This window comes from Syngnathus leptorhynchus, chromosome 1 (genome assembly GCF_054491065.1).
Source record: "Syngnathus leptorhynchus isolate UIUO chromosome 1, UIUO_Slep, whole genome shotgun sequence".
In the NCBI taxonomy this organism is placed as follows: Eukaryota; Metazoa; Chordata; class Actinopteri; order Syngnathiformes; family Syngnathidae; genus Syngnathus; species Syngnathus leptorhynchus.
Genome location: NC_141195.1, coordinates 19,337,739 through 19,361,801, shown reverse-complemented (window position 1 = coordinate 19,361,801; position 24,063 = coordinate 19,337,739). Strand labels below are relative to the sequence as shown.

The 24,063-nt window shown below is 42.6% G+C and overlaps 3 protein-coding genes across 10 annotated transcripts in view; 2 read left to right on the top strand and 1 right to left on the bottom strand.

Moving 5' to 3' along the window:
- Positions 1 to 24,063, bottom strand: part of tp53inp2b (tumor protein p53 inducible nuclear protein 2b) — a 34,422-nt gene that overhangs the window by 9,035 nt on the left and 1,324 nt on the right. Inside the window, exons 2-4 of one of the 4 annotated variants that reach the window (XM_085930046.1) lie at positions 23,187 to 23,375; positions 18,229 to 23,111; positions 5,972 to 18,143 (exon numbers count right to left, since the gene is read on the bottom strand). The gene's annotated coding sequence lies outside the window, so the exon portion shown is untranslated. Of the gene's footprint in view, positions 1 to 5,971; positions 18,144 to 18,228; positions 23,112 to 23,186; positions 23,376 to 24,063 lie in introns of those variants that run through there. The other 3 variants (XM_085930119.1, XM_085930195.1, XM_085930412.1) reach the window with 3 other exon arrangements.
- On the top strand, positions 2,591 to 10,601 carry ggt7 (gamma-glutamyltransferase 7). Its single transcript, XM_085929928.1, has 16 exons — positions 2,591 to 2,980; positions 4,029 to 4,291; positions 4,421 to 4,647; positions 5,070 to 5,221; positions 5,292 to 5,409; positions 5,494 to 5,561; positions 5,758 to 5,831; positions 5,909 to 6,102; positions 6,960 to 7,047; positions 7,129 to 7,256; positions 7,599 to 7,687; positions 7,775 to 7,927; positions 8,005 to 8,119; positions 8,346 to 8,483; positions 8,608 to 8,707; positions 9,406 to 10,601. Exons 2-16 carry the CDS (start codon positions 4,075 to 4,077, stop codon positions 9,573 to 9,575), a joined length of 2,031 nt encoding a protein of 676 aa, XP_085786054.1. The 5' UTR covers positions 2,591 to 2,980; positions 4,029 to 4,074; the 3' UTR covers positions 9,576 to 10,601.
- On the top strand, positions 10,753 to 23,632 carry ncoa6 (nuclear receptor coactivator 6). Of its 5 annotated transcripts, none has more exons than XM_085929263.1 (18): positions 10,753 to 10,880; positions 12,052 to 12,374; positions 13,294 to 13,449; positions 13,547 to 13,669; positions 14,085 to 14,207; positions 14,273 to 15,073; positions 15,194 to 15,325; positions 15,536 to 16,236; positions 16,327 to 16,847; positions 16,949 to 17,067; positions 17,659 to 18,185; positions 18,259 to 18,492; positions 18,666 to 21,591; positions 22,383 to 22,433; positions 22,523 to 22,553; positions 22,982 to 23,023; positions 23,248 to 23,387; positions 23,485 to 23,632. In XM_085929263.1, exons 1-18 carry the CDS (start codon positions 10,840 to 10,842, stop codon positions 23,529 to 23,531), a joined length of 7,038 nt encoding a protein of 2,345 aa, XP_085785389.1. In that variant the 5' UTR covers positions 10,753 to 10,839; the 3' UTR covers positions 23,532 to 23,632. The 5 variants fall into 5 exon arrangements, 4 of the variants coding, with proteins under 4 accessions (XP_085785389.1, XP_085785471.1, XP_085785303.1 ...); XM_085929345.1 differs by having other exon boundaries at positions 15,536 to 16,509; positions 16,615 to 16,847; XM_085929177.1 differs by having other exon boundaries at positions 14,088 to 14,207; positions 15,536 to 16,847.

Genomic DNA, 24,063 nt, shown 5'->3' with positions numbered 1-24,063 from the left:
AATTTGATTTCATTGAAAAAAAAAGAAAGTTAAAACAAACAACTGAATAAATGTGGTTGCACAAGTGTGCACACCCTCTGACAACTAGGATATGTTCAGAATTATTCTGTCAAATTCAGTCCCGTTAATACGAGTCAGCACACTCCAGTTACCATTTTAAAGAGACAGTGTGCAATTTAGTGCTATCTAGTGGTGACCTAAGAGAGTGCAATGACAAAAGTGCGTGCATTTTTAAGTGTGCACACTAGGGGTGCCACAGGGAGAGCACACCGCAAGCCTAGCGCAGATTTCTTCGGCAGAGGCAAAATGTCATCACAAACAACTTCTAGTCTTCCTATAAGTGTCGAAGTAAGTGTATTGTATTTCTTACACATGCTGCAGGCATTGATCCAGCAAATTTGTGATAGCAGAAAAATAGCGGTGAGACATGTCAGCATCCTGTACAGCGACCCATGTAATATCATTAGCGATTACTAGACATTATAGTCATTATATATAAAAAATATATATGTTAACGTGATACAATTGATATTTTTTGAACATTATTGAAATTAATGGTGGTGTTTAAAATGAATGAACATTGAAAAAAAATCTGAACATTTTTCACACTGTCACTTTAAGTACTTATTAACTTGAAATTGATTTCATATGTTCTTGTAGGATTTATTTTTGGCATTAGCCTAAAGGTGTTTTTCTAATGCTGTTTCAAACTGTTCATAATTCTTCCCTGCATTTTGATGATGCTACAACGGCTCCAGTTCTATTTTAATGGTGTGGTGTTGTTCTGGTGATTGTGTGTTGTGTTTTCACCAAACATACCTTTTGGAATTAGGCCTCATTGAACCACATTCACCATCTCTTTTGGGGAGATTTTGAAAACCAAGTATGCACTTTTTTTGGGCATGATTCCAAAATGTATGCATAAACACAACAGTGCACATCACTAAGAAGAATGCACGCTACAGTTAAGTGGAGTGGTGACGTGTCAGCATTGAGCTCACACAAACCGGAACATTTTGAAGCTATACTGCTTTTAGAGCTGGATTTTGCTTTAAGGTTACATTTAGCAAATCGACACTGTGTAGAGCTCTGGGCATCATGTTACATACAGTTTTGTCTGTAAAGGTTGTCCTCAACTGCACTGTGTGGTCCTAAGATAACCCCCTAAATACACATAGCACTTAGCCAGCACAGACGCCACATAATAGCTTCTTGACCTCCATCCAAATTACACAACTGAGGCTGATGTAAGTCAAGTACGCCCCCTCCTATATTCCAAGACATTCCCCCCTCAATTCATTTAGCAGACAGAAGGGAATGTTGTCAGCTTCTCCCACCTTCTCTCATTTCCTTCTTCATATTGCCTCCGTGCTTTCGCAAAGCCCACGTGAATCCCTTCAATGTCTCCCTACAAGGCACGAGCGGACAGGGGCTGGAGGTGTCCTTGGAAAGGGCCAGCTGATATACACAGCAAAAAGCAAGGACAGGCTGTGCAGGGTGGGAACGTAGACCCTAATACATGCTGCCCAGGAGGATACAATGAAACCACAAGAGATCTATGACAAATTCCCCTAAGGATAGCAGCCTTGAGAACATCATATTTCAGACATGAGAAATATTTGTGCTTTTGTTGTACAAGCTGCTGATACATTTCATTTTTTTCTTTCAGGATTAAAAGGTGGTTGAAGAGTGCCTGCCCTCTGCTCAGATTTGTCCCTCAGTGATATGCTGTACTTACTAAAAATAGCAACAGGCAAGGAGAAGGTTAAAGTTAAAGCAAACTGAGACACATGGAAAACCATGTTCTTTTACATGGAATTTATTAGTGTATATTGTATTGCATTGAATTGTTCATTTTTATTAACATCCTAAATTCTGAACATTACTGTCATTAGTAACTTCGAATTGAGGTTTTGTTTTTAATAGCTTTTACTCAAGGCTTTATTTTAATTACCTGCCTGTATTTCATGTGAAGCGAAAAATGAAAACCTGTTGCAATTCAAATATAAAGAGATTTTTATTTAGACAGGGAATCCACTATCAGCATGGTTTTGTTGAGTTAAAACAGCCTGTGATTTGAACAACCTTATCACTGGTTACTGGACAACCTTGCTCGTCGTGCTCAATAAACTGAGCCGCATCCGCCCCAGCAAGCCAATGGTGTTCCTGGGACCCGGACTGGAGCTGGTGATAGCTGATGCCCTCGTCTTACTGGTATCACCAGCTACCAGCAGTGCAAAAACAACTTCATTCAGAAATGTCCTCTTCGAGAGCTTCAAACACACTACCGGTCACGCAAAAGCACCTGCACACGCGCGCTTACTGCATTGACTGCAGGTAATATGGAAACGAGGATGCTGAGATGCTGAGCACGGTCTGCACGTAGCATCATGAAAAATCCCGTCCCAAGGTGGCGCGCTCCCCAATCTGAAAACCACTGCATTAATCCATACATGGATCCGAGCCTAGAATAAGTATTTGATGCGGAAAAAGTGTTCGTAACAGTGGCAACGTAAAATGGCTGCCCTCTAGCCTCAGCTGCAAGTCCATCTATTCATTGTATCTCTGAAGTGCCGTTGCGCGTACTTAGGCACTCCAATCGTGGATACGGAGTGATGGTTTCGGACAATGGGAGCGGAACCAACTGCCTCTTTGAACCCACACTCTCGAGTTTCCAAACGCGCCCAATATACGTGACGTTTGTGGAAGGAGGAGGCGGAGAGGGATTGCAAGGATGACAACAACAACAGTCACTGTGGCACTTGTGTTTATGGACACGCACGGGTTGTTAATCTCAAAGAATATCTCAGCGTGTCGAACAAGTTGTGCAGGTTGGACACCCTTCTCTTAACAGTGAAACACATTCCAGCCGGGGAAACGATCGTTTTGTTTTAGTATTCAAGAACGACATGACCGCGACACGAGTGATAAAATAACCCGTCAGAAGGAATATTTTCGATTTCCTCACTCACCCGATACGGTAAGTAAGGAGCTTGCGTGTTTTATTTTCGGGCCCGTGATTGATTAGAATTAGCCGTAGCTTGTTAGCTGGCTCCTTGCAAAGAGCGCACGGAAATTCCTGACAGGTAATGTTCGGTCATTTTTGTTGTTTGTAATTGAATATTGTGTTGAGGCGGTGCTGTTAAGCAAAGGTACAATATCGACGAGTCATGAATGGAAAGCAAGTCAACCATGGAAATGAAGATAAACTGATCTGCACATGTCATGTTCTGCAGGTTCCTACTCGCACGCTTGTCAAAATGCACCGTCATCGGAGCAATACTACATTCTTAGTAAGGAGTGATAAACATGACACAATTTGGCATAGAATTGATTCTAACCAAGAAGTGGGCCTGAAAAAAAACCTGACACTAATTACAAAGGGTCTCAAAATACAGCCTATCTACTATTAAATATATGATTAGAAATATAAAATTATTTATTCCAAGTTAAAAATTATTTTTTTGTGTACAACAGGGGTCACAAACGTAGTGCTGGCACCAGGTATAGTCATCATTGAATGATATTGTGATTTTCTTGGAATGTTGTAGAGGTGATTGTTTGAAAATGTAAATACTGGCAGAGATTTATTCAAAAATCGTGTTTCCTATTGATGGTTATCAGTCTTAAATTTTTTAATTGGTATTATCAAACAGAATCAGTACCCAAAAATGATCTCTCAGTGTCAAAAAGGTTGGTGACCTTTGGTTTACAATATAATTTCATGTACTGTCGCCATCATCTTTTCTGGGATGATTACGAGATATGGTTGCTGCCCTCTGGCCTCAAAGCAAAACACTCAAGTGACTACTAGCGTAAATGAAAAGAAGGCGAAATTACAAATTTTATTAAACTGGATATTATTTTCACAATGTTATATTTTAGTTATGTTATTAACAACCTAATAAATTAAATAGAGCAAATGCGTTTGGGTTCTTTTTTTAAGTATATTGTGGAAGTTCTTCATCCAGGACATATAAGAGATTCAGAAGTATGACTATCTTGTCCCTCAAATGTTATTTTTAAAGAGAGGACAGGTGCAGTGTGTGACCAGCACAATCCAGAAGATCAGCCATGCAAAATTCATCCCCTGAAGTCGTGGCAGATTACCCTGAAGGATTTGTGGTGGCTAAAGATGCCACTCCAGAGACAACGCTGGGCAGTGCCTACTCTCCGGTGGACTACATGAGCATCACAAGCTTCCCGAGGTTGCCAGAGGATGAAGTTATCCAGGGGGACAATGCCTTAAAATCTCGTAAAGACGATGATGTCTTAGCCGAGCAAGAGACAGGTGGGTCAAACTCTGTTACCTGGTGTTTCCTTAAACTAAAAGCTGTCCTCAAAAGTCACTTAAGATGGAGCATGCATGAGGAATTCAGAAAAGTGTTGTTAAAAAAATCTGATATATTTTCCATTCTAGACCCCGATGTGTTCTTGAGTTCTGCTCGTCTCCAGCGTCTCCCTTCCTCTGCATCTGACCTGGCTTATTACGATGACGTGTCCTTGAGGGAGACCACAAGCAATCCTTTTTCACAAGATTGTGCTTGCCAGAGGGATGGTCTGAACGTCATCATCACAGCCTGTCTCACATTTGCCACAGGAGTCACCGTTGCTCTCATCATGCAGATCTACTTTGGAGACCCCCAGGTGGGAGTGGGCATCAGCATGCAAAAATAGGCTTGATTTGCTGAAATAATTCTAGCCATGCAAGAGAAGTCATACTAGGACTGTTACTATTGAATACTTTTAGAATCGATTATTCTAACGATTAATCAAATAATTGGGTAATTTTTTTAACTATTGGTATTATTTAGCAATGGATTGAAGTAAATGTCTTATTTTGATTAAACAAAACAAAACAAAAAATCTGTCTGCTTTCATGAGGACTAGAGAAATCAGAAAATGACTATTTTTTTTAGAGGCCGAATTAAAAAAATTTGGAAAATGTCTCTACATGATTACTTTATTGAATAACTAGACTATTAATTTTATGATCGATTTGTTGACGATTAATCGATACATTTTTACACCTCTAAGTCATACACCAATTGCCTCATTTTTCTTGCCAGGTCTTTAACCAAGAAGCTGTGGTGACAGACGTGGCCCGGTGCACATCCCTCGGGTTTGAGGTTTTGGGGAAGCAGGGGTCCAGTGTTGATGCTGCCATCACCGCTGCCCTCTGTTTGGGCATTGTACACCCCCACACCTCTGGTTTAGGAGGGTGAGTTGTCGAAAGAAAAATCACGTATGGCATGGGGGAAGCATTTTTATTGTCTGCTTGATGTCCTCAGGGGGGGAGTTATGTTGGTGCATGACATCCGTAAAAACGAGACAAGAGTCATTGACTTCCGAGAAACAGCGCCGGCTGCCATTCGGGAAGAGTTACTCCAAACGAGCCTTGATCTCAACGTGAGACATATTTTCCTCTCATGGAGTTGCTAAGCCAGCCTTACTTTTATGATTTTGTAATAGCGCAATTCATGTGCCTTTCAGCCCGGTCTACTTGTTGGAGTACCAGGCATGCTAAGTGGAATGCATCAGGCACACCAACTTTATGGCAAGTACGTATGTAATAATACATTTTACCTAGCTGAGACACAACTGATATTTATCTTCTATTGTTTTATCTTTCACTGAAACTGCTGTCCTACCCCTAGCAGAAGCAGTACAGATGACAAATCAGTGATTTGTTTTGTATTTTAAAAGTTTTCAAACCTTTCTCAACTAAGCCATTATTCCATGTCGTAAATTTGCCAGAATACCGTGGAAGGACGTGGTTTCTTTAGCAGCAGATGTGGCAAGAAACGGATTTAATGTCACTCATGAATTGGGTAAGTTATAGTATTGTGGTGTGTAAGTCACTTGTAGAAAAAGAAAGTTGATGTCTGCCATCTCTTTGTATCCCTAGCTGAAGCTCTTGCTAACGTTAAGGACCAGAACATATCGGATGCATTTCGGGATCTTTTCCTACCTAATGGCCAGGCTCCCCTCTCTGGGTTGTTGAGCAGACGACTCGATTTGGCCAGCGTCTTGGATGCAATCGCAGTTAAAGGGATACCAGAGTTCTACAGTGGAAACCTGACACGGGAAATTGTTTCTGCGGTAAAGATTTTACAAATATCAACATCATCTTGACTCTTCACACACTCAGATGCCCTGACATGATAAATATAATAAATGATAAATGTTTGATTGTCATATCAAAAGCACTCAAACGAAGTACACTCTAAAATATAGTGGGATACACAGGCATAGCTCAAACTATTTGGATTTAAAATCAATGGCAATTGATCCATGAGTTAAAAGCTTTACTAAAAACAACCATGTAATGTTCTATAATTCTTAATCAAGAAAATATCACTCTATTAGGGGTGTGCACAGCCATTGGGTCACAGTATAATACAGTCACGCAAACAAAAGAAGAGTTTTGTGCAACTACTTTGAATTTAATTTATAGTAATATAAGTTGTTTAATGAGAATTGTTACTTTTGTTGCACAATTTGTTTTACAATTCTTTGCATAAAGCATTCCGTAAACCGCCACATAATAGATGTTAGGCCGTCTAGCCAGGTAAACATAGTTAGCATTCATCTTGTGGACTTAAAGGCAAGTTATGGTAGGTGTTTTAAATACACAATGGAGCGCGTGACTCTCTTCTAAAACATATTTATTTTGTCATTAAACTTGAGTGTGACGTTAAACAGCTTGAAGCCTCATGAATTAGTCACCACTACTGCTACTTGTTATGAAGTGAGTTTGCTTGAGTTCATTATCTATGACACACGACGCTTGTATCTCAATTTTTTGATCGCAAGTCAAAACCAACGATCGGACAAACAGTGGTTCGTTACGCAAAAAAAACTTCATCAGGTCAAGTCAGGTCACTTGTATCTGAATTCAGTCAACTGACTCAGAAACTGTCTTGACTATTGTGTTTCTCTGTTGTGCTCATCTCAAGGTGCAAGCAAGTGGTGGGGTGCTCATAGAAGATGACTTTGGTAACTACAGCACAGTTCTACAGCAGCCAGCACACATTAGCTATCAAGGTGAGTACCAGTTTCATTCTTCATTTTCCTTTATTTTTGCAGCAATAACTGACATATTGTTCTTTGTGAATGTTTATGAAGGACACGACGTGATGGTAGCTCCGCCCCCCCATGCGGGTATTGGCCTGATCGCAGCTCTCAACATCCTGGAAGGTTATAACATTACCAACCAGGTGCCCAGGAACCACACCTATCACTGGACTGCAGAGGTACTATTAACCATTGGTTCATTAAAACCTATTTGAAATACAGTACAGTGGAACCTCAATTTACCTGACGAATAGACAATTTACTAATAGGACATGTTTTTTGATCAATAAGTAATATCATGTTGCCAATGTACAAAGCGCCCAGGCATCCTTATAATTAAGCATAACTTTAAATAAAATATATTGCCAGTCAATCCTGGAAATAAAAGTCTTTGACAGGCAGTGAAAAAAGGGGCAATTGAGTCAACTGGACATTATTCTTTATCCGTCACAATCTATTAGTTCCAGATCCGCTACGACGAGGTTCCACTGTAGAGTGATTTATCCACTGATGTCTTCCAGTCTGTGAAAATAGCTTTGGCCATGGCGAGTGGCCTTGGGGACCCCATGTTTGACACTTCAGTCTCAGATATAGTCAAAAGGATGTTGAGGTAATACAACGTGCATTGCCTTGCTGCATTCAAATATGTTTTTCTGTCAGGCTCATTCATAGAGTCCTTCCATGTCCAATCTCTAAGCAAAGAACAGGCGTCCTTTCTCCGCCAAATGATCAGTGACTTTCAGACCTTTCCAGCCAGCCATTACACGCCTTCGTTTAGTTTGGAAGATGGCGTCGCAGCTGCCCAAGTCATGATCATGGGCCCAGATGACCACATTGTCTCAGTCGTAAGGTAAAACATCACATTGGCTTGTTTTCTATGTTAATATTAACGAGAAAATAGTTACACACCATGTTTTGATCTTTTAGTTCCCTAAATAAACCATTTGGCAGTCGGATAGTGACTCCTTCAGGAATCCTTTTGAACAGCCAAATCATGGCCTTCTCTTGGCCTAATAAAACCCAAAGCTCCACACCGAACCCTGTAAGTAAACCTTATTTATGGTGCATTTTTTTTTCGTGGCCTCATTCATAACTCAAATCATTTCTCATTGAAATTCTTTGTGTTTCTTCTCTTTGAGTTCTCAAGTCAAAGCAAAAACATTGGCCGTGATTCAAAACCTCCTATGTGGGGGTCACTTGTTTCTCAATGCAGCGCTATAATTTATCATATTGGATGTTGATTTCTGAAACATGGTTAATGTATTTAGCACAACAGCCTCCTGCCTGGAAAGCGACCATTGTCCTTCTTGATGCCCACTGTGGTGAGGCCATCCAACAGGATGTGCGGTACATACATTGCAGTTGGATCCTCCAATGGAGCAAAAGCTCTTAGTGGCATCACACAGGTGATTAGCTTACATGACACAATCAATCGTGGTATTTTAAAGCCGAGGGCTAGCAGGGGCTTTTTTCCCCCATTATCTTGCTTTTTTTTCATTTAATGGTGTGATGTTTTCTTATCTGTCACAGGTGCTGCTAAATGTTTTGTCTTCACGTAAAAATATGACTGACAGTTTATCTTATGGTAGACTCCACCCAGAGCTGGATACAGACACCCTACTCGTGGACTGTAAGTTTTTTCCAACTCCCTTAATTAGCAGATATTATAGGCTTTCTTCAAAAATGGGGAATTTTTTTTTCAAGGGTATTTTTCAATCTCAGCTGCAGACGGTACTGTTGATTTTAAACATATTTTATGACATTAGCTTCTTCAAGGGGGCGTCAACCCCAAATTTTCTTTGTCATAATATGTTCTGTAGAGCCCAACTTGTTGAAACACTGGTCATATCAATGTTTTCTTTGTGGAATATGAACCTTTTTTTTAATCCATGTCAGGCCACACCCATTATGCCAATTGCTGTCGACTGAAAATGACATCACAGTTTCCCCATGGTCTCAACCAATCACGGCTCACCGGTTTTCTGAGGCTGAGCCGTGATTGGCTGTGATTTGAGCTGGCAATTGTGATGTCATTTTCAGTCGACTGGCAAACTGAAAACAGCAAGTGGCAAAATGGCCGCCCCCTGAGATGCATCAAAATTTATAAATTTTGCTGCTTAACTCATATTCCACAAACGCAATATTTATCAGCATGTGGTGTTTAGACTAGTGGGGACACATACAAAATATCATTGTCAACATATATATATTTTTTGGTTTACTTTCTCTTTAAACTCGTGTTTATTAAAGTTAATTCCAGAACAAAATAAGTTATTGAAACTATATTGATGATTGCAACAAATCCCAATGCCCCATCCTCTCTTACAGCTGAATTTCTGGATGAAGACATTGAGCTCCTACAGGGTCAAGGACACAAGGTTGAGAGGATAGATGTTTTGTCATTAGTAGAGGGTACTTGGAGAACTAATGACCTTATCACTGGAGTGACAGACCCCCGTAGTGCTGATGCCTTAGCCCTCGAACACTCCAGGACTTAGCTGTTGTCCAAAAACACTGCTGAAGCTGCTTATTAATTTTGGACACTGAATAAATTGAATGACAATGGGCTGTTCCTGGTAAAACCAAATTAAAACAAGCTGCTTATTAATTTTGGACACTGAATAAATTGAATGACAATGAAGCGTTCCTGGTAAAACCAAATTCCATAAATGTGGTTTGAAGTTACTTTGCAGCTGTTGCTTGAACATATTTTAAGGTCCAAGAGACCATTTTTGGCCTGCCTACCACAGTGTTCTGTTCTCCCATCTAAAATGACATTTTGGGTGTGTTCTAAGCACATAATAGCACATAGAAAAATGTGCATATAATACAATATTGCTGCTGTACGGACACAAACACGTTCTGTAGATGCTGAGATTTGTTAAGCAATGTAACAGCCATAAAAATGATTCCATAAGTCTCCCAATGATGCAGCATTTTAAATTGGGCAGTAGTGCAGTAATTTTGATGCAACAAAAAATGTGCAAATGGTGCAAGAACTTCTCAAGCAATTGTCCAGTGGCGTGATACTACTAATCAACAAGCCAATATTCAATCCAAGCTGTTCATCTGAATTGTTGCACCATAGAATGACCACAAGCGGGGAAATAAAAGTACAGTGGTTGTTACTTTGCTGTGTAACTTTGGTTAGATGCTTAGTTAGACGTTTGACCAACGAGTTACCAGAAAAATGTTATTCACAATTGTTACTTTATTTTGATGTGTACAGGTGTTTTGTTGTCGTGTTCTTTCAATGCATGCAACCACAGATTGTTTATTTATATTTCAAATTACTTTAGATTGCGTACATAAAGGTTAGAATTGATAGCAGTTGTCAAGTTCGTAAAGTGGTTCTATTTTAGTGTACGCTGGTGATTTTGTTTAATCCTAAATTGTGCAATATGGTTTTCATGCTTGTTTGTTGTCTATAGAGTGCCATGCACACGTTTGCACATTATGTGAACGATTTTATGTGATTGGTTTTCATCCATCCATCCACATAATAAAATGGAACTGAAGACTGCTCTATTGCATCTGTTCATCATTTGCACTTGTTTCACTCATTCAATTATTCCTTACTTTTGATTTTAGCTTTTCGTGGACATTATCAAACTTGTGTATGGTCTACGTTTGTACGTGCCAGTCCATTTCACTCTCGCCGTTGCTTATTTGATTTATTTTGAAAAGCCTCAACGGAAACGCGAACTGTGCTTAATTTTTTTTTTTTTGCTACCCTGTTTTGTTAGCTAATTTGGCTAGCAGATGTCGACAGGTCGAATATATTTTCAGAGAAATTATGAGTGGTAAGACTTTTTCCTCATCGTTGAGTATCCAGCAATGATCAAGGCGTGGCTGATCCGTTTACCTTCAAAAGATTTCAGAAGCTATTATATGCATTTTCGAAGCTTCCGTGGTGAATTACCTGGACGTCGCTGGCTATTGCTAATTGATTGCTTGCTTGGATGCTCGAAGGATCAGCCTGGTCATAGACTTGATCTGTTTCGAATATATAATATATTACACGACAAGTTAACTTTATCGTAAAGCAATGCAAAATACATTATGTCGAATTTCTAATCGAGACCCCACCCCCGCCCCCCTATGGTACCAAGGCTTTGTGCCATGGCCCGCTACTGCTGCAGGGCCGATCATTTTATTATTTTGTAGTTACTGCTTAAGTTTCGACAATGTGAGCATTTCGTCACTTTAACTTTGTAGATATACACTGCAACAACACGTGTTTTACTGCCAGCAAGATGTTTGAATGGATGTCACTCATGCAAGAAGAACAGTGCGAGCTTTTTATTTTGTAATGCTGCTTAACTGCGAGTGGCCGAATATTTTATCCCGAAGTATTTGGTGCATTAATATGGATTTGATAGAACTAAAATATTAAAGAAGGTAGAATGGCTCTCATTTGTCGGAGTGAATAATTCTTGGCCTGCCGTGTTATGGTTGGACTGGTTTATACATTAAATGGCTCCCGATTCCAGCTCTGGCCGTGAAGGCAATGACAGTCCAGTAACGGTTTTTTTAAATTTATTTTTATTTTTATTTATTTATAACATAGATTGTATAGACTAAACTCTAGAACTTTTCTACATTTTAATTATCATCCTACTTTTCCATACCCCAACCATATTTATTTATTTTTTTGTGGGGCTCTACTTATTTTCGCGTCACCAGCTCCATCGAAATTGTTCAGATGCGTAACTGTTCAATTCTTCAATAAATGTGTCAAATAATATGGCTGGTTTACAATTCCTGACGAGCTGCAGTAAATTATTGTGGAAAAAAATAAAATGTAATTGACTTGGGGCTGTTTTGCTAAATCCAGCTTTTGGCATACTGAACCTGTGCAGGCTCCAATGAAATCTCAAAACCACCAGTTGCTGACTCATCTAAGCATTTGACAATATCCGTGATAATCAGGAATAAATTGTAATTGCTTGTTTTTCTCATGTGCAATTTTAGCATAAAACGGCTTGAACGCCACTCCCAGACAAAGAGGAGAATGGCTCATCGAGGCACTCCAGCTCAGCTGTCCCAACGGTCCGAGGAGGACCTGGAGCGTGAGAGTGACTCAGATTGGGACTCTGGTGTTGGTGATGAGGTTGACAGTTGCCACAGAAGCCCTGAGACTGAAGAGGACAACCACAAAGATGCCACAGAAGGCATACGTGGGGCAGGAGCGCATTCTACTGTTTTTGTTGCCTTTCAAGGGAATATGGAAGACGAAGACTTCAAAATGAAACTTGACACTGTGCTCAGTGGTATACCCAATATGCTTGATATGGGTCAGTATGCTTTACTCAAACCCATCTTTTCTTTCTGATCAAAATATGCATTTGTCATTAGCAGGGCCTGACCAAAATGGATTTTTATGAGGATGAGGTTGATATTTGGCAGGGGGAAAAAAAAAAAATTTGATCATGTCTAATTGGCCAATTAGAAAAAATCTATCATGAATAAACTAAAGATGTAAATTACAGGCAGAACATGTTTGAACTTTACAATTAATACCCATTAATGTTAATCTGTGGAAAATTACAATTTTCTTCTACCCCATTAGTTTATCAAAAGGCCATGAAGCAATAATTTCAGAATAAAAAGGAAATGCCTTTCTCTAATGACAAAACATGTCTTCTTTGACAGAGTTGCATTTTAAAGTCATCATTTTAAAATGATGTACTCGGAGAAAACCTTTTCTTATTCATTTTTAAAGTTTGCCATCAAGAATTGTGTGCACAGTCATGCAAATTGCTGAAACGTACACGAAGGAGCTAAAGGGGAATTCAAGTTGAGATTTTCTTTTACAATATGTTCTATGCGCTCCTACATTCTGATTTTCATAGCATTTGTGGAATATGATCTGCAGCAAAATACTGATGGTCTTTTTCAGTCAACATCAAGTGGCAAAATGGCTGCCTCCGAGATGAAAACAAACAGGTTGATTTTTCTTGCTTGATTGACGTTCCACATATGCTATTAGAACTATCATACTAGTTGATCAATTAGCCGCTACATTGTGCTTATACACAATTCTGTTCACATTAGCTGACTTGCTACATGTCTGAAGTGAGTTTTGACTTCATGATAGATATTTCTTACAGAGGTGGTGGTTTGCACATTGTTTTTCTTTATGTTCAAATAAAAAATAGGTTAACTCTATTTCTGATACACTGCAATTGGAAGTTGTATTCTGCCCTCTTCTAGACTCAAAGACGCTTCAGCCACAGCATGTCGAGCCGTGGAACAGCGTGCGCGTTACCTTCAACATTCCACGGGATGCTGCTGAACGACTGAGACTCCTGGCTCAGAACCACCAGCAGCAGCTCAGAGAACTGGGAATTCTTTCAGTGCAAATCGAAGGTCAGATACGCAGATCTTGGTTCATCACCACCATTGAACACACGATTAGAGCGTTAAACTAAGTAACTAACAAGTGTCAGTTTTTTCGATTGTTTAGGAGAGGGGGCCATCAACGTTGCAGGGGGACCAAATCGAGGACAAGAAGTCCGAGTTAATGGACCAATTGGAGCAGGTGGACAAATGAGAATGGATGTGGGGTTTCCAAGTCAGCCTGGTCAAGGTATTGCTGCTCTTTTGTTGCTAAAATTACAACAATTGTTGTTTGTTTTACCAGTACGGTAGAGTTAGTTATGGAATTTTCCATCTCGAGACCCATGAGATATTATTTTATATAAGATTTAATATTCACCAAACTACCAAGAGAAAGAATAGACTCTCCTTTAACCAGAAAAAGGAAATGTTTGGATTTGCCTTTTCCATTCTTTTATAATCAGCAGTAGAAAAAAGGTAGGTTACACAAAATGCAGCCATTTCTCTTCAGTAGACTCAAATTGTGCTGATTTAGCACCTACTGTTAAATGGAACATTGATGTTGTGCATCAGTCATGTTTTGGCCATTTCGCCCAACCCGCTCTTGGTTTCTCATATCACAAAAACCCTTCCATTTGAAGTTTAATATGCTACTTTTCCACAAGCAGGAGTGAGGATGTCAAATCCTTCCATGGTACCCCCAGGCTCAGCCATGACAGGTCAAGCTCTGGTGCCAGGTAATAGTGGACAGATGCATCCACGTGTCGCAAGACCAGCTTCACAGACAGGTTGGCGATATTTTCGAATGCACGTTTTGTTAAAAGTGCTCAAATGATACATTATGCTGTCACAGATGTCATGGATCCAATGATGCCAGGCATGTCAGTTCAGCAGCTTCAGCATCAACAGCCTGGTCCCCATGGCCCCATTCCTCCCCAGGCTGCTCATCACATGCAGGCTTTGCAGGCCGGCAGACCAATCAACCCCGCTGCTCTACAGCAACTTCAACAACAACATCACCAACAGGCCCAACAGCAAGCGCAACTCTCTCAGCTTGGAGCCAGAACCCCATTCAACCCACAAGGCCAAATGGCTATACCTCCTGGCTGGAACCCCTCTGGAGTCCTCCAGACACCAGCCGCTCAAGGAGGTCCTTCTTGGAGGAAGCCTCCACCTCAAGCTCAGATGGTTCAACGCCCTCCCTCCCTTACTACAGTTCAGACGCCCAGTCACCCGCCACCACCTTATCCATTCGGTAGCCAACAGGCAGGTCAGGTATTCAACGCTATGGGACAAGGACAGTTGCAGCAGCAACAACAGATGGCAATGGGCCAATTTGCTGCTCCTCAGCCTAAAGGTCCACAGGTCGGCCCTGGTAGTGTCGTAGGACCACCGAGACCTCCTCCACCCATTCCACCTACAAGTGGCCCGCAAGGGAATCTCACTGCCAAATCGCCCGGGTCTTCATCATCTCCTTTTCAACAGGGTTCACCTGGAACTCCCCCAATGATGGCTCAGAGGCCTACAACTCCGCAGGGTTTTCCGCAGGGTGTTGGCTCACCAGGAAGAGCAGCCCTCAACCAACAAGGTAACATGCAACAAGGATTCATCGGAATGCCCCAACATGGACAACCAGGAGCACAAGTTCATCCAGGTCGGTCACCTTTCTTCGCTGTGTCTAATTGTGACTACAAATAAATCAACTGTTATACTACCGCTTATCATAAGAATGACTTTGGCCTTGAGATGACAAGTCAACGAATTTTGCCCACAGGTATACCGAAACGGCCAATGGCCTATCCAACCCAAAACTTTGCTCAAGGGCAGGTGGGCACCGGCATGCCAGGAGCCCCCAGTGGAGGATCTAGTCAGCAGCTACAGAGCAGCCAAACATTGACCCATACAGGTAAAATACTCTCAGTGGATCACTGAAATTAAATCATAGTTTTGAAGGCTAAACTAAACATTACTTTACAAAGTGTAGGGTGATATTCTGGAGAAAAAAAAATTTGCATACCGATTGTGCTTTGGATGTATTTTGTTTTACATCAAATCATGTTTGCAATACTTGTTTACGATAATGCTGCCAATGTTTTCTCTACTCTCTTTGCATCAGGAGTCCAGCAGCCATCCTCCACACCAAATTCAATCCATGCCCAACCAAACGTTATGGGTGTACAAAGTGGCCATCCAGGTCAGTCCCCAGGTACAGCTACTGGGCCTAGCATGACCCAGCAGCAGCCAGGCCTTCAGACCCCGATCTTAGGCCTCCAGCATCAGGCCCAACCCGTGTCCTCCTCCCCCAGCCAGATGGTTCAAGGCCAGGGTGGAGGTCAGACTGTCCTCTCAAGGCCCCTCAGTCAAGGGCAGAGAGGAGGGATGACCCCACCCAAGCAAATGATGCCTCAGCAAGGCCAGGGGGTGATTCATGGGCAGGGTCAGATGGTTGGAGGCCAAGGGCATCAGGCAATGATCCTGCAACAACAGCAGCAGCAGCAACAACAGAACTCCATGATGGAACAAATGGTTGTAAATCAAATGCAAGGCAACAAACAGCCATTTGGAGGAAAAATACCTTCTGGGGTCATGCCTGGCCAGATGATGCGTGGCCCCTCACCAAACGTTCCAGGCAACATGCCTCAGTTCCAGGGCCAGGTTGGCCCACAGCAGATGACACCGCAACAGCAAATGGCCCATCTCCAACAACAACAACAGTTACAACAGCAGCATCAACTGCAACAGCAGCAGCAACAACAACAGCTTCAGCAACAGCAACAACACCACCACCAGCAGATGAATCAGCAGCAGCCTCAACAGGTTCCACTTAGTGTCAATCCTAATCAAATGATGGGTATGCATGGGCAACAGTTGAGGCTTCCTGCTGGTCATCCTCTTATCCAACAACAGTTGCAACAGCAGCAGTTACAGCAGCAGCAGAAACAACAACAGCAGCAAGTAATGTTGCAACAACAACAACAGCAGCAGCAGCAGCAACAACAGCAGACAGCTCAAGCACACCCACATCAATTGGGAGATCCCAGTAGTGGGACAGGCGATTTGGGGGTCCAACAGATGGTCCCTGATATGCAGGTACAGCAGGCACAAGGCATGATGGGGGGCCCTCAGCACATGCAAATGGGAAATGGACACTTTGCTGGTCATGGCATGAACTTTAACTCCCAATTCCCGGCTCAGGTTCCAATGGGGGGACCTTGTGCACAGGCAGGTGGTTTCCCTGTCAGTAAAGATGTAACATTGACAAGCCCCCTGCTGGTAAATCTGCTGCAGAGTGATATCTCAGCCAGCCAATTTGGACCAGGAGGAAAGCAAGCAGGCGGGAGCAATCAGGTCAAACCCAAAAAAAAGAAACCTGCACGAAAAAAGAAGCCAAAAGAGGGAGAAGGGCCCCAGCAAATCGAGGGACTTGGGTAACCAGTTTTATTGGCAACCAAATGATAGTTTTCAAAGCATATTGTACATTACCATTGTGATTCAAGTTGACAATTTTTTTTTTTTCTTATATTTTTAGTAGTATGGATGTGACTGGTACGATGGAGGATTCTGACATGCAAAATTTTGGTGGCGAACAGAGTTTAGGTCTGGACAACTCTGGTACAAAGCTCGCTGACTTTCCCAACAGGCCGGCAGGTATTTAAGAATTGTTTTATTCATTAGAATATTTTGAATTCACTGTATTAAATAGATATTAATTAGCCTCATAAACATACAGTATTTTTTTGGGATTATGCTATATTTTTAGAGGCAAGTTTGAACTAAGATATGAAACATAAATCCACTTGCCTGGGTGTCATTTTATTTGTAATGTCCATTGAGTTTTAGTGGCATGTTGAAGCAGTAGAATAGTAAATGGCGTGATTTCAGGTGACAACAAAACATTTTTAGTGTGAGTGCATGTTGTGATCAGTTAAGTACAGTTGGTTTTAAATAGGGTCAATCGGTTCTTGGTCTTCATATAGCCCAGGGCTAGCTAGATCCAGTCCTCAAGGGCCGCTGTTCCTCATCCAATACATCAAATTGAAATGATCAGCTGATCATTTTAATCAAGTGTGTTCAACAAGGGAGGCGTAAAACAAGCATTACAGCGGCCCTCGAGGACCAGAGCTGGATATGTGTGAGGCAACCAGTGATGTTAAGTTTCTTATTATGTCCATTTGTAGGCAGTAGCTAGTTCTTTGTACCTTTGTTGACATGTTTCCATTTGTATCTGTTTGCCCCAAGTATTCCCTGGTCAAACAGGTGATCAAAGGATATTGCAGCAGGTACCGATGCAATTCATGCAGCAACAGCAGCAGCAGCAGCAGCAGCAACCACCACCACAACAACAGCAGCAACAACAACAAATTCAACACATGCAACAGCAAATTCAACAACAACAACAACAGCAGCAAATTCAACAGCACCAACAGCAAATTCAACAACAGCAAATTCAACAACAACAGCAGCAGCAACAAATTCAACAGCAGCAGCAAATTCAACAGCAGCAGCAAATTCAACAGCAGCAGCAAATTCAACAACAGCAAATTCAACAACAGCAACACATTCAACAACAACAGCAAATGCAGCAACAATTACAACAGCAGCAGATGCAGCAGCAGCAGCAGATGCAACAGTTGCAAATGCAAGGTCTTCAGAATCCTCAAGGGCAGCAAGGCATGACAGGACCACAGCCCACGGCTCAAGGCCAATCCCAGGTACACCATCAGCTGCAACAGCAGCAGGGTCAGCAGCAACATCTACAACAACAGGTAATTTTATTGAACTGCAAGAACATTTGAAATAGATACCCACTACTCTAATCCTGCTGGGTTTGAACCGCAGCAACAGCAGCAGATGTTGATGATGCTCAAGATGCAGCAAGAGCAGAAGAATCGCATGGCCATCGCTCCAGGAGGTCAACTTCCTCCTCGTGTCATTGGCAATCAACCTGAGGCACAGAGACTGCCGGTTTCACAGCAAGGCAACATGCCTGTTATGATCAGCCTTCAAGGACATGCAGGATTGGCGCCGTCACCTGACAAAACAAGAGGAATGCCCTTGATTATAAATCCCCAGGTGAGCGCAACTTTCATGGCAAATTTCATGGCAACTGTTCTTCAAGAAAATACTTAATTGTTAAGGAAAGCTACATTTTGTAAAGTCAGGTTATCTACATACAGTGTTGACGCTAAGAGAAGAAAAGTGATTGTCAGTGAACAGTGTCAACTCGACTGTCTTCTCCATTTTAGCTTGCAGGTACTGCTCGACGAATGTCCCTTCCTGATTCAGGCCAGGGTCCCCAAAGCACTGGATCTGATGAGACAACCAAGCAGGATAGGCCAAGTGGTGCAGAAATGGCCATGCAGTCTGGAAATGGCACCCAACAGATGATGGCCAACCAAGGCTCCACAACCCACGCGATGAAGCAAGGCCCTGTTCCGTCATCAGTGGCCCAGCACACTGGAGCCAGTCCTCAACAACAATTGCCCACTCAACCTCAACAAGGAGCGCCCATGTCCAGCATTCATTTCCCAAACGTTCCAACAACTTCACAGAGTTCCAGACCAAAAACCCCTAACAGGGCCAGTCCCAGGCCATACCATCACCCCCTCACCCCAACTAATCGTCCACCGAGCACTGAGCCCTCAGAAATCAACCTTTCACCAGAAAGGCTCAACGCTTCAATTGCTGGTTTATTTCCCCCTAAAATCAACATTCCTCTACCACCCAGACAGGCAAACCTAAACAGAGGATTTGACCAACAGGGCCTTAATCCAACAACATTGAAAGCCATTGGACAGGCGCCTCCAAACTTGACTTTACCAGGCAACAATAGCAACAGTGGAAGTGGTGGAAATAACGCTAACAACAGTCAACAATCTTTTTCTACTGGTACAGGTGGGGGAGGCGCTAAACCAGACAAGCAGTCTGGAGGACAGAGTAAAAGAGCCAGTCCTAGCAACAGTCGAAGGTCAAGCCCAGCTTCAAGTCGTAAATCAACCACACCAAGTCCTGGAAGACAGAAAGGTCCTAAAGTGGCCATCACATGCCCTCCCCAACCTCAACAGCTGGTTAATGCTCAGGGGCAAACCATGATGCTAAGCCCCACATCAGCAACACCAAATCCAGTCTCGCAATTAAGTGGCAGCATGGAGACACAACAGACTCAGAGTCCCTTCCATGGTTTGCAAGGTAACCCTCCTGAGGGCAGCAGAGAAGGTCAGATAATGATGGCGTCCGAGCAACGTCAGGTATCTCAGCCTCAGTCACATCCTCAGCCTGTGCGGGAGTTATCGGCTCCACGGATGACAAGTCCTCGTCCTCCCGCTCCTCCTCAGCAGCCGAAATCCGATTTGGAGATACAAGCAACGGATAGGCAGTCAACGCTCAAAGCGCCACCGCCAGAGTCTGGAGGAACAGTGGCTGTCAGGCCCGCTCCCACTTCACTCAACCAGCTTCTAGACGTCGCGAACAAGCCTCTTCGGCCCGTGCATGGTAATATGGTTCGGGACGTTATGACAAAAGACAACCCCAAGTCAGCCATGGATCCAGAGAGACAACTTCAGTTAACTACTCAGAGTGCAGAAATGCCAGCCCCTGTTGCTACATCTGCCACTCTTACTGAATCAGACGCTAAAGCCAAGCCTCCTTTGTCAACTGCTACTAGCAGCCACAGCATTCATCCCAACGTGACCTTCAATACCACCCCCAGCAGTAACGACAACCCTTTATCTTCTCCTGGTATCACTTCCACTATAAGTACAACGACTAGCCTTGGTTCTACCTTCACTAACACAAATGTTGTCCAGAGCGTAAGCCCTAAACCAGCTACTTCCACTCAGGGCGGTCATTCGTTAGCCGTTAGCAGCGGTTCAAACACCAGCTGTAGTCCAAGCCAAGCCAGCGTGATGCTCAAATCTGGCACGGGCTCGAAACCCATTACAAGTGTTCACTCTGTCATACAGATTCCTGCTTCGTCCAGTTCCATTTCTCCCAACCAGATCACCGTATTTGTCACACCTAGCCCAATGACTTCTGCCCCGACATCTCAAGTTCCCGCATCTATCGTCTCCACAATGGTGGCTCTACCGAACAAAAATATTCGGCCACAGGATATTCGGCATCAGACACCCGTAACTCGACCAGCGCAGTTTATCACCACCACCCCTGTGTTATTCAACCCCATTTTTCAAGTCCCTAGTACATCTGTCTCGCCCAATACCACAGTAGTTTCTCAGTCAGTCACAATGGTGGGACCTATCCAAGTGTCGACGACAAACCTCCAACTTTCTACTGCCCCGAGTTCCACACAGTCGTCAGGGGCAAACATAAGCGCATCTCAAGTTGCGAGAAGCACCGTTGGACACCTTCAGACTGTCACCAATGTGTCCTCAGCTACTCCAATTGGTGCGCATTCAACTCCTCAGCAAATCAACCACGGGCCCCCCAAAATAGAAAATGTAGTTGAAGCTCAAAAATCAAGTCCACCAGTCAGCCAGCCATCTCTTCCAAGCCCTTCAACGGTCTCCTCCTTTCAAGCTCCCATTGCATCTCCACCTTGCTCAAGTCCTAACAGTATGAACACAGTAAGAAAGGGCCTTGTGTCTGCCGCACCCATTGCCCAAATCAAAAGTAAACCTTTGCAAGTGACCATAGCTCTCTCCGGAACATCTGATTCCCAAATACCTGCTCAGGTATCCATTGTGGCTGCTCCCCCACAAGTCTTCCACCCTTCTGCTAGTCCTGTTGTTCCAAGTGAGCCATCAGTGGCCCAAACCACCGCTGCCGCTCCAAACCTTACGACACCGTCAATCTCCTCTTTTGTTTCGGTTCCTGCTCAGGTTACTGTTCCTACCCAGGCTCCATTGCCTCCTACAACTGTATTGTCAAACTTCACCCAGGCTGCAACGTCTCCAAATCCCATCACCAGTGTAGTTGGTACCACCACTGTGGCCTCCTCAACGACCTTGCTCTCTACAGGCAACCCAGTACAAAATCCAGTATCATCTCTGGTTCCAATTGTTGCCACGCCTGGACTGATTCAGAAGATCCCACCTGCAAATTCCTCTGCTGCTACTGCCAGCAGAGATCTTCTTTCTCAGACTGGACCTGGGTCTTTTGAGCCCACTGTTACACAAGCAGTGGCTCCTGCTGAAACTATTCAGACCACACCAGGTAAATACAGGGTTTAAATCAATTGTGCTGGATGCTAGGTGGTATGTCCTCAATGTGTAGTTCTGCGCATATTAATTCGAACTAGAGATGTCCAGATCACATGATTGGAAATCGAGCCTGATCATCTCATTTTCAACTCGTCGGAATCGGGGGAATATGCATACATTTTATACTATGCATGATTACAACACAGCCGGAAACAGCGGAAGTAAACACTGTGATTTTCACCTTTTTAGATCCACAAATATTTAATTTTCACGTTTTTTGGATTTACAAATGGAGGCGTAATATTTAGTTTTTCCACATTCACAAATATATACGTGATTTACAGGTTTTTTTTTGTGTGTGTGTGCGCATTTGTCATGGCTTACCATTTATAAATATTCAATTCTGAATGTGAATTGCCAAATGTGCGTTTGTGGATCAGCGGACACTTTTTGGACACAAACATCACGTATCGAGAAATTCTCAGATATTCATGTGTTGAAATATTATCCCTTCTCTGTCCCCAGGGAGGCAGTGTTGCTGTCTCCATTAAACTGAACGTGCCATGTTATGCTTCTCATTTAAAAAACGGAAAACCAGCCATATAATTGTTTAAAATAAAAAAAATTGGGATGCACTTGTTTCCCCTCCTTAATACATTGCCAAGGTATCAGATTGGCATTCAGTATTGGCACATTCTTTAAATCACGGGACTCGGACTTGGCTGCAAAAAAAAAATTTGATCAGCACATTCCGAATTCTAACTCGTAAATATGTCGTAATTCTGTCTTTTTGACATTTCTCAGAATCTGTTCAGCAAGATGTTTCACAAGAGCCAGTTGCTGTTGCAAAGACGAGTGAGTCACTTTAGGCAGATAAATGAAAATTGATGTGATCTTATTTGTAATTTGGTGACATAAATGTTCTTTTTTTTCTGTCCTTTCAGGTGACGAGGTCTTACCAAGTCCTGATCCGGGGTAAGACTCCTCATAGCAAGAGTGCTGTTGTTACCGTAGAATAGATGTCTCGTTGAAGACTTGGGATTTACGTCGACATTTCTTATTAATAATCACCTCAGAAATGTTTAGAAGTTTCAAACTCCACTGAAACTCAGGGAGGTCATGTGGTTTGCCACCGGGGGTATATGGTGAGAATCAGTGAGCCTCGTGGCCTCGGCACATGGTATGTATGATGAGCATGTAACGATCTACTAATCCTACGGTAATGCATGTCTCAGGTGAAACCTAATGGCATTGCTCATGAACAACAATGCATATATACGACTCGGCTGACCTTCATGGCCTCATCTCTTCTGTGGAGACTGCATTCATATGGTTTGGAAGTGAAGCCATGTTTACGCAAGCACAGTTGATAGTTTACCGCTGTTTTTCCACTTCTATCACAGATGGGCAAAGAAAAGAAAGACGCCCATCAACTTAGTTCCAAGGTATGTATTTGAGCATGTTTGCGCAGCAAAGACACAAGCGGTGGTCATGTTGACGTAGTGGAGCTGTCTGGATGAAGATGGACAGTATCTGTGGTAGATGAGGAAAAACAGCAGAGTCCTGCGCGGTATTCTATCTTCCTGAGTAGTGCAGAGTTCAACTCACCCTCTCTTTAATAATGCCGTGTTGTATTTTCTTCCGTTTGTTGTTCTTCTGTTATTTCCAGGGCTGCCGTGGAGAAACCCAAGGGGCCGAGTAGACGCAGCTCACGAGCTGAGAAGGAGGTGGAGGAAGAGCCGGTAACAGAAAGCGCCGTCAGGAAGAGATCAGCACGGCCTGGAACGACTGCTGCGGCTGTTGTTAAAGGTAACACAAGCACAAGTGAATAAAACGCTGTCGACTAACACATGTGAATGTCAATTGCCACATTTCATTTCTACTACATGGCACGTATTTTCGACAGAAACTGGAGCCAGTCCCACCCAGGCCAAACGAAGGAAGTCAAAATAGAAGCAAACGTCTGCTTTGTTATGTTTCTGTTCTCTGCTGTGAATCACTTGATTTGGATTTCTGTCCCACCTCGTAATTAATTTTTTTTTTTTTTTTTTACTCGATGAAGAAATCATGTACAGATCGTTTTAAAAACTATAATGATGTATTGTCCGTCCTGTAATGTGAGATTCTAGTTAAAATGTGTGCATATGTTGTGCGTGTTTTGTTTGGGGGGGGGGGGGGTTACCTGCTAGAGTAATCATTTAGACTGATAATGGAGATTGTCCTGTTTGCAAATGATGTTAAAAGTGAATTAAATTTTCTACTGCTTTAGCCAGTGTGTCAAATATGTATGTTTAAGGATGTCAAAGAAAATTATATTTTAGGATTTTTAGAGAATTGATTTGTAAACAATGGTGGAAAATAGGTACTATTTGGCTGGGCTGATTTGGGTGCTTCCATGCAAGATAACATCCTTGTGGGATTAGAATGATCATGAGAATGGTGAGCAAAAAATCCCCAAACGACATTACAGTGAGCTGGGACCAAT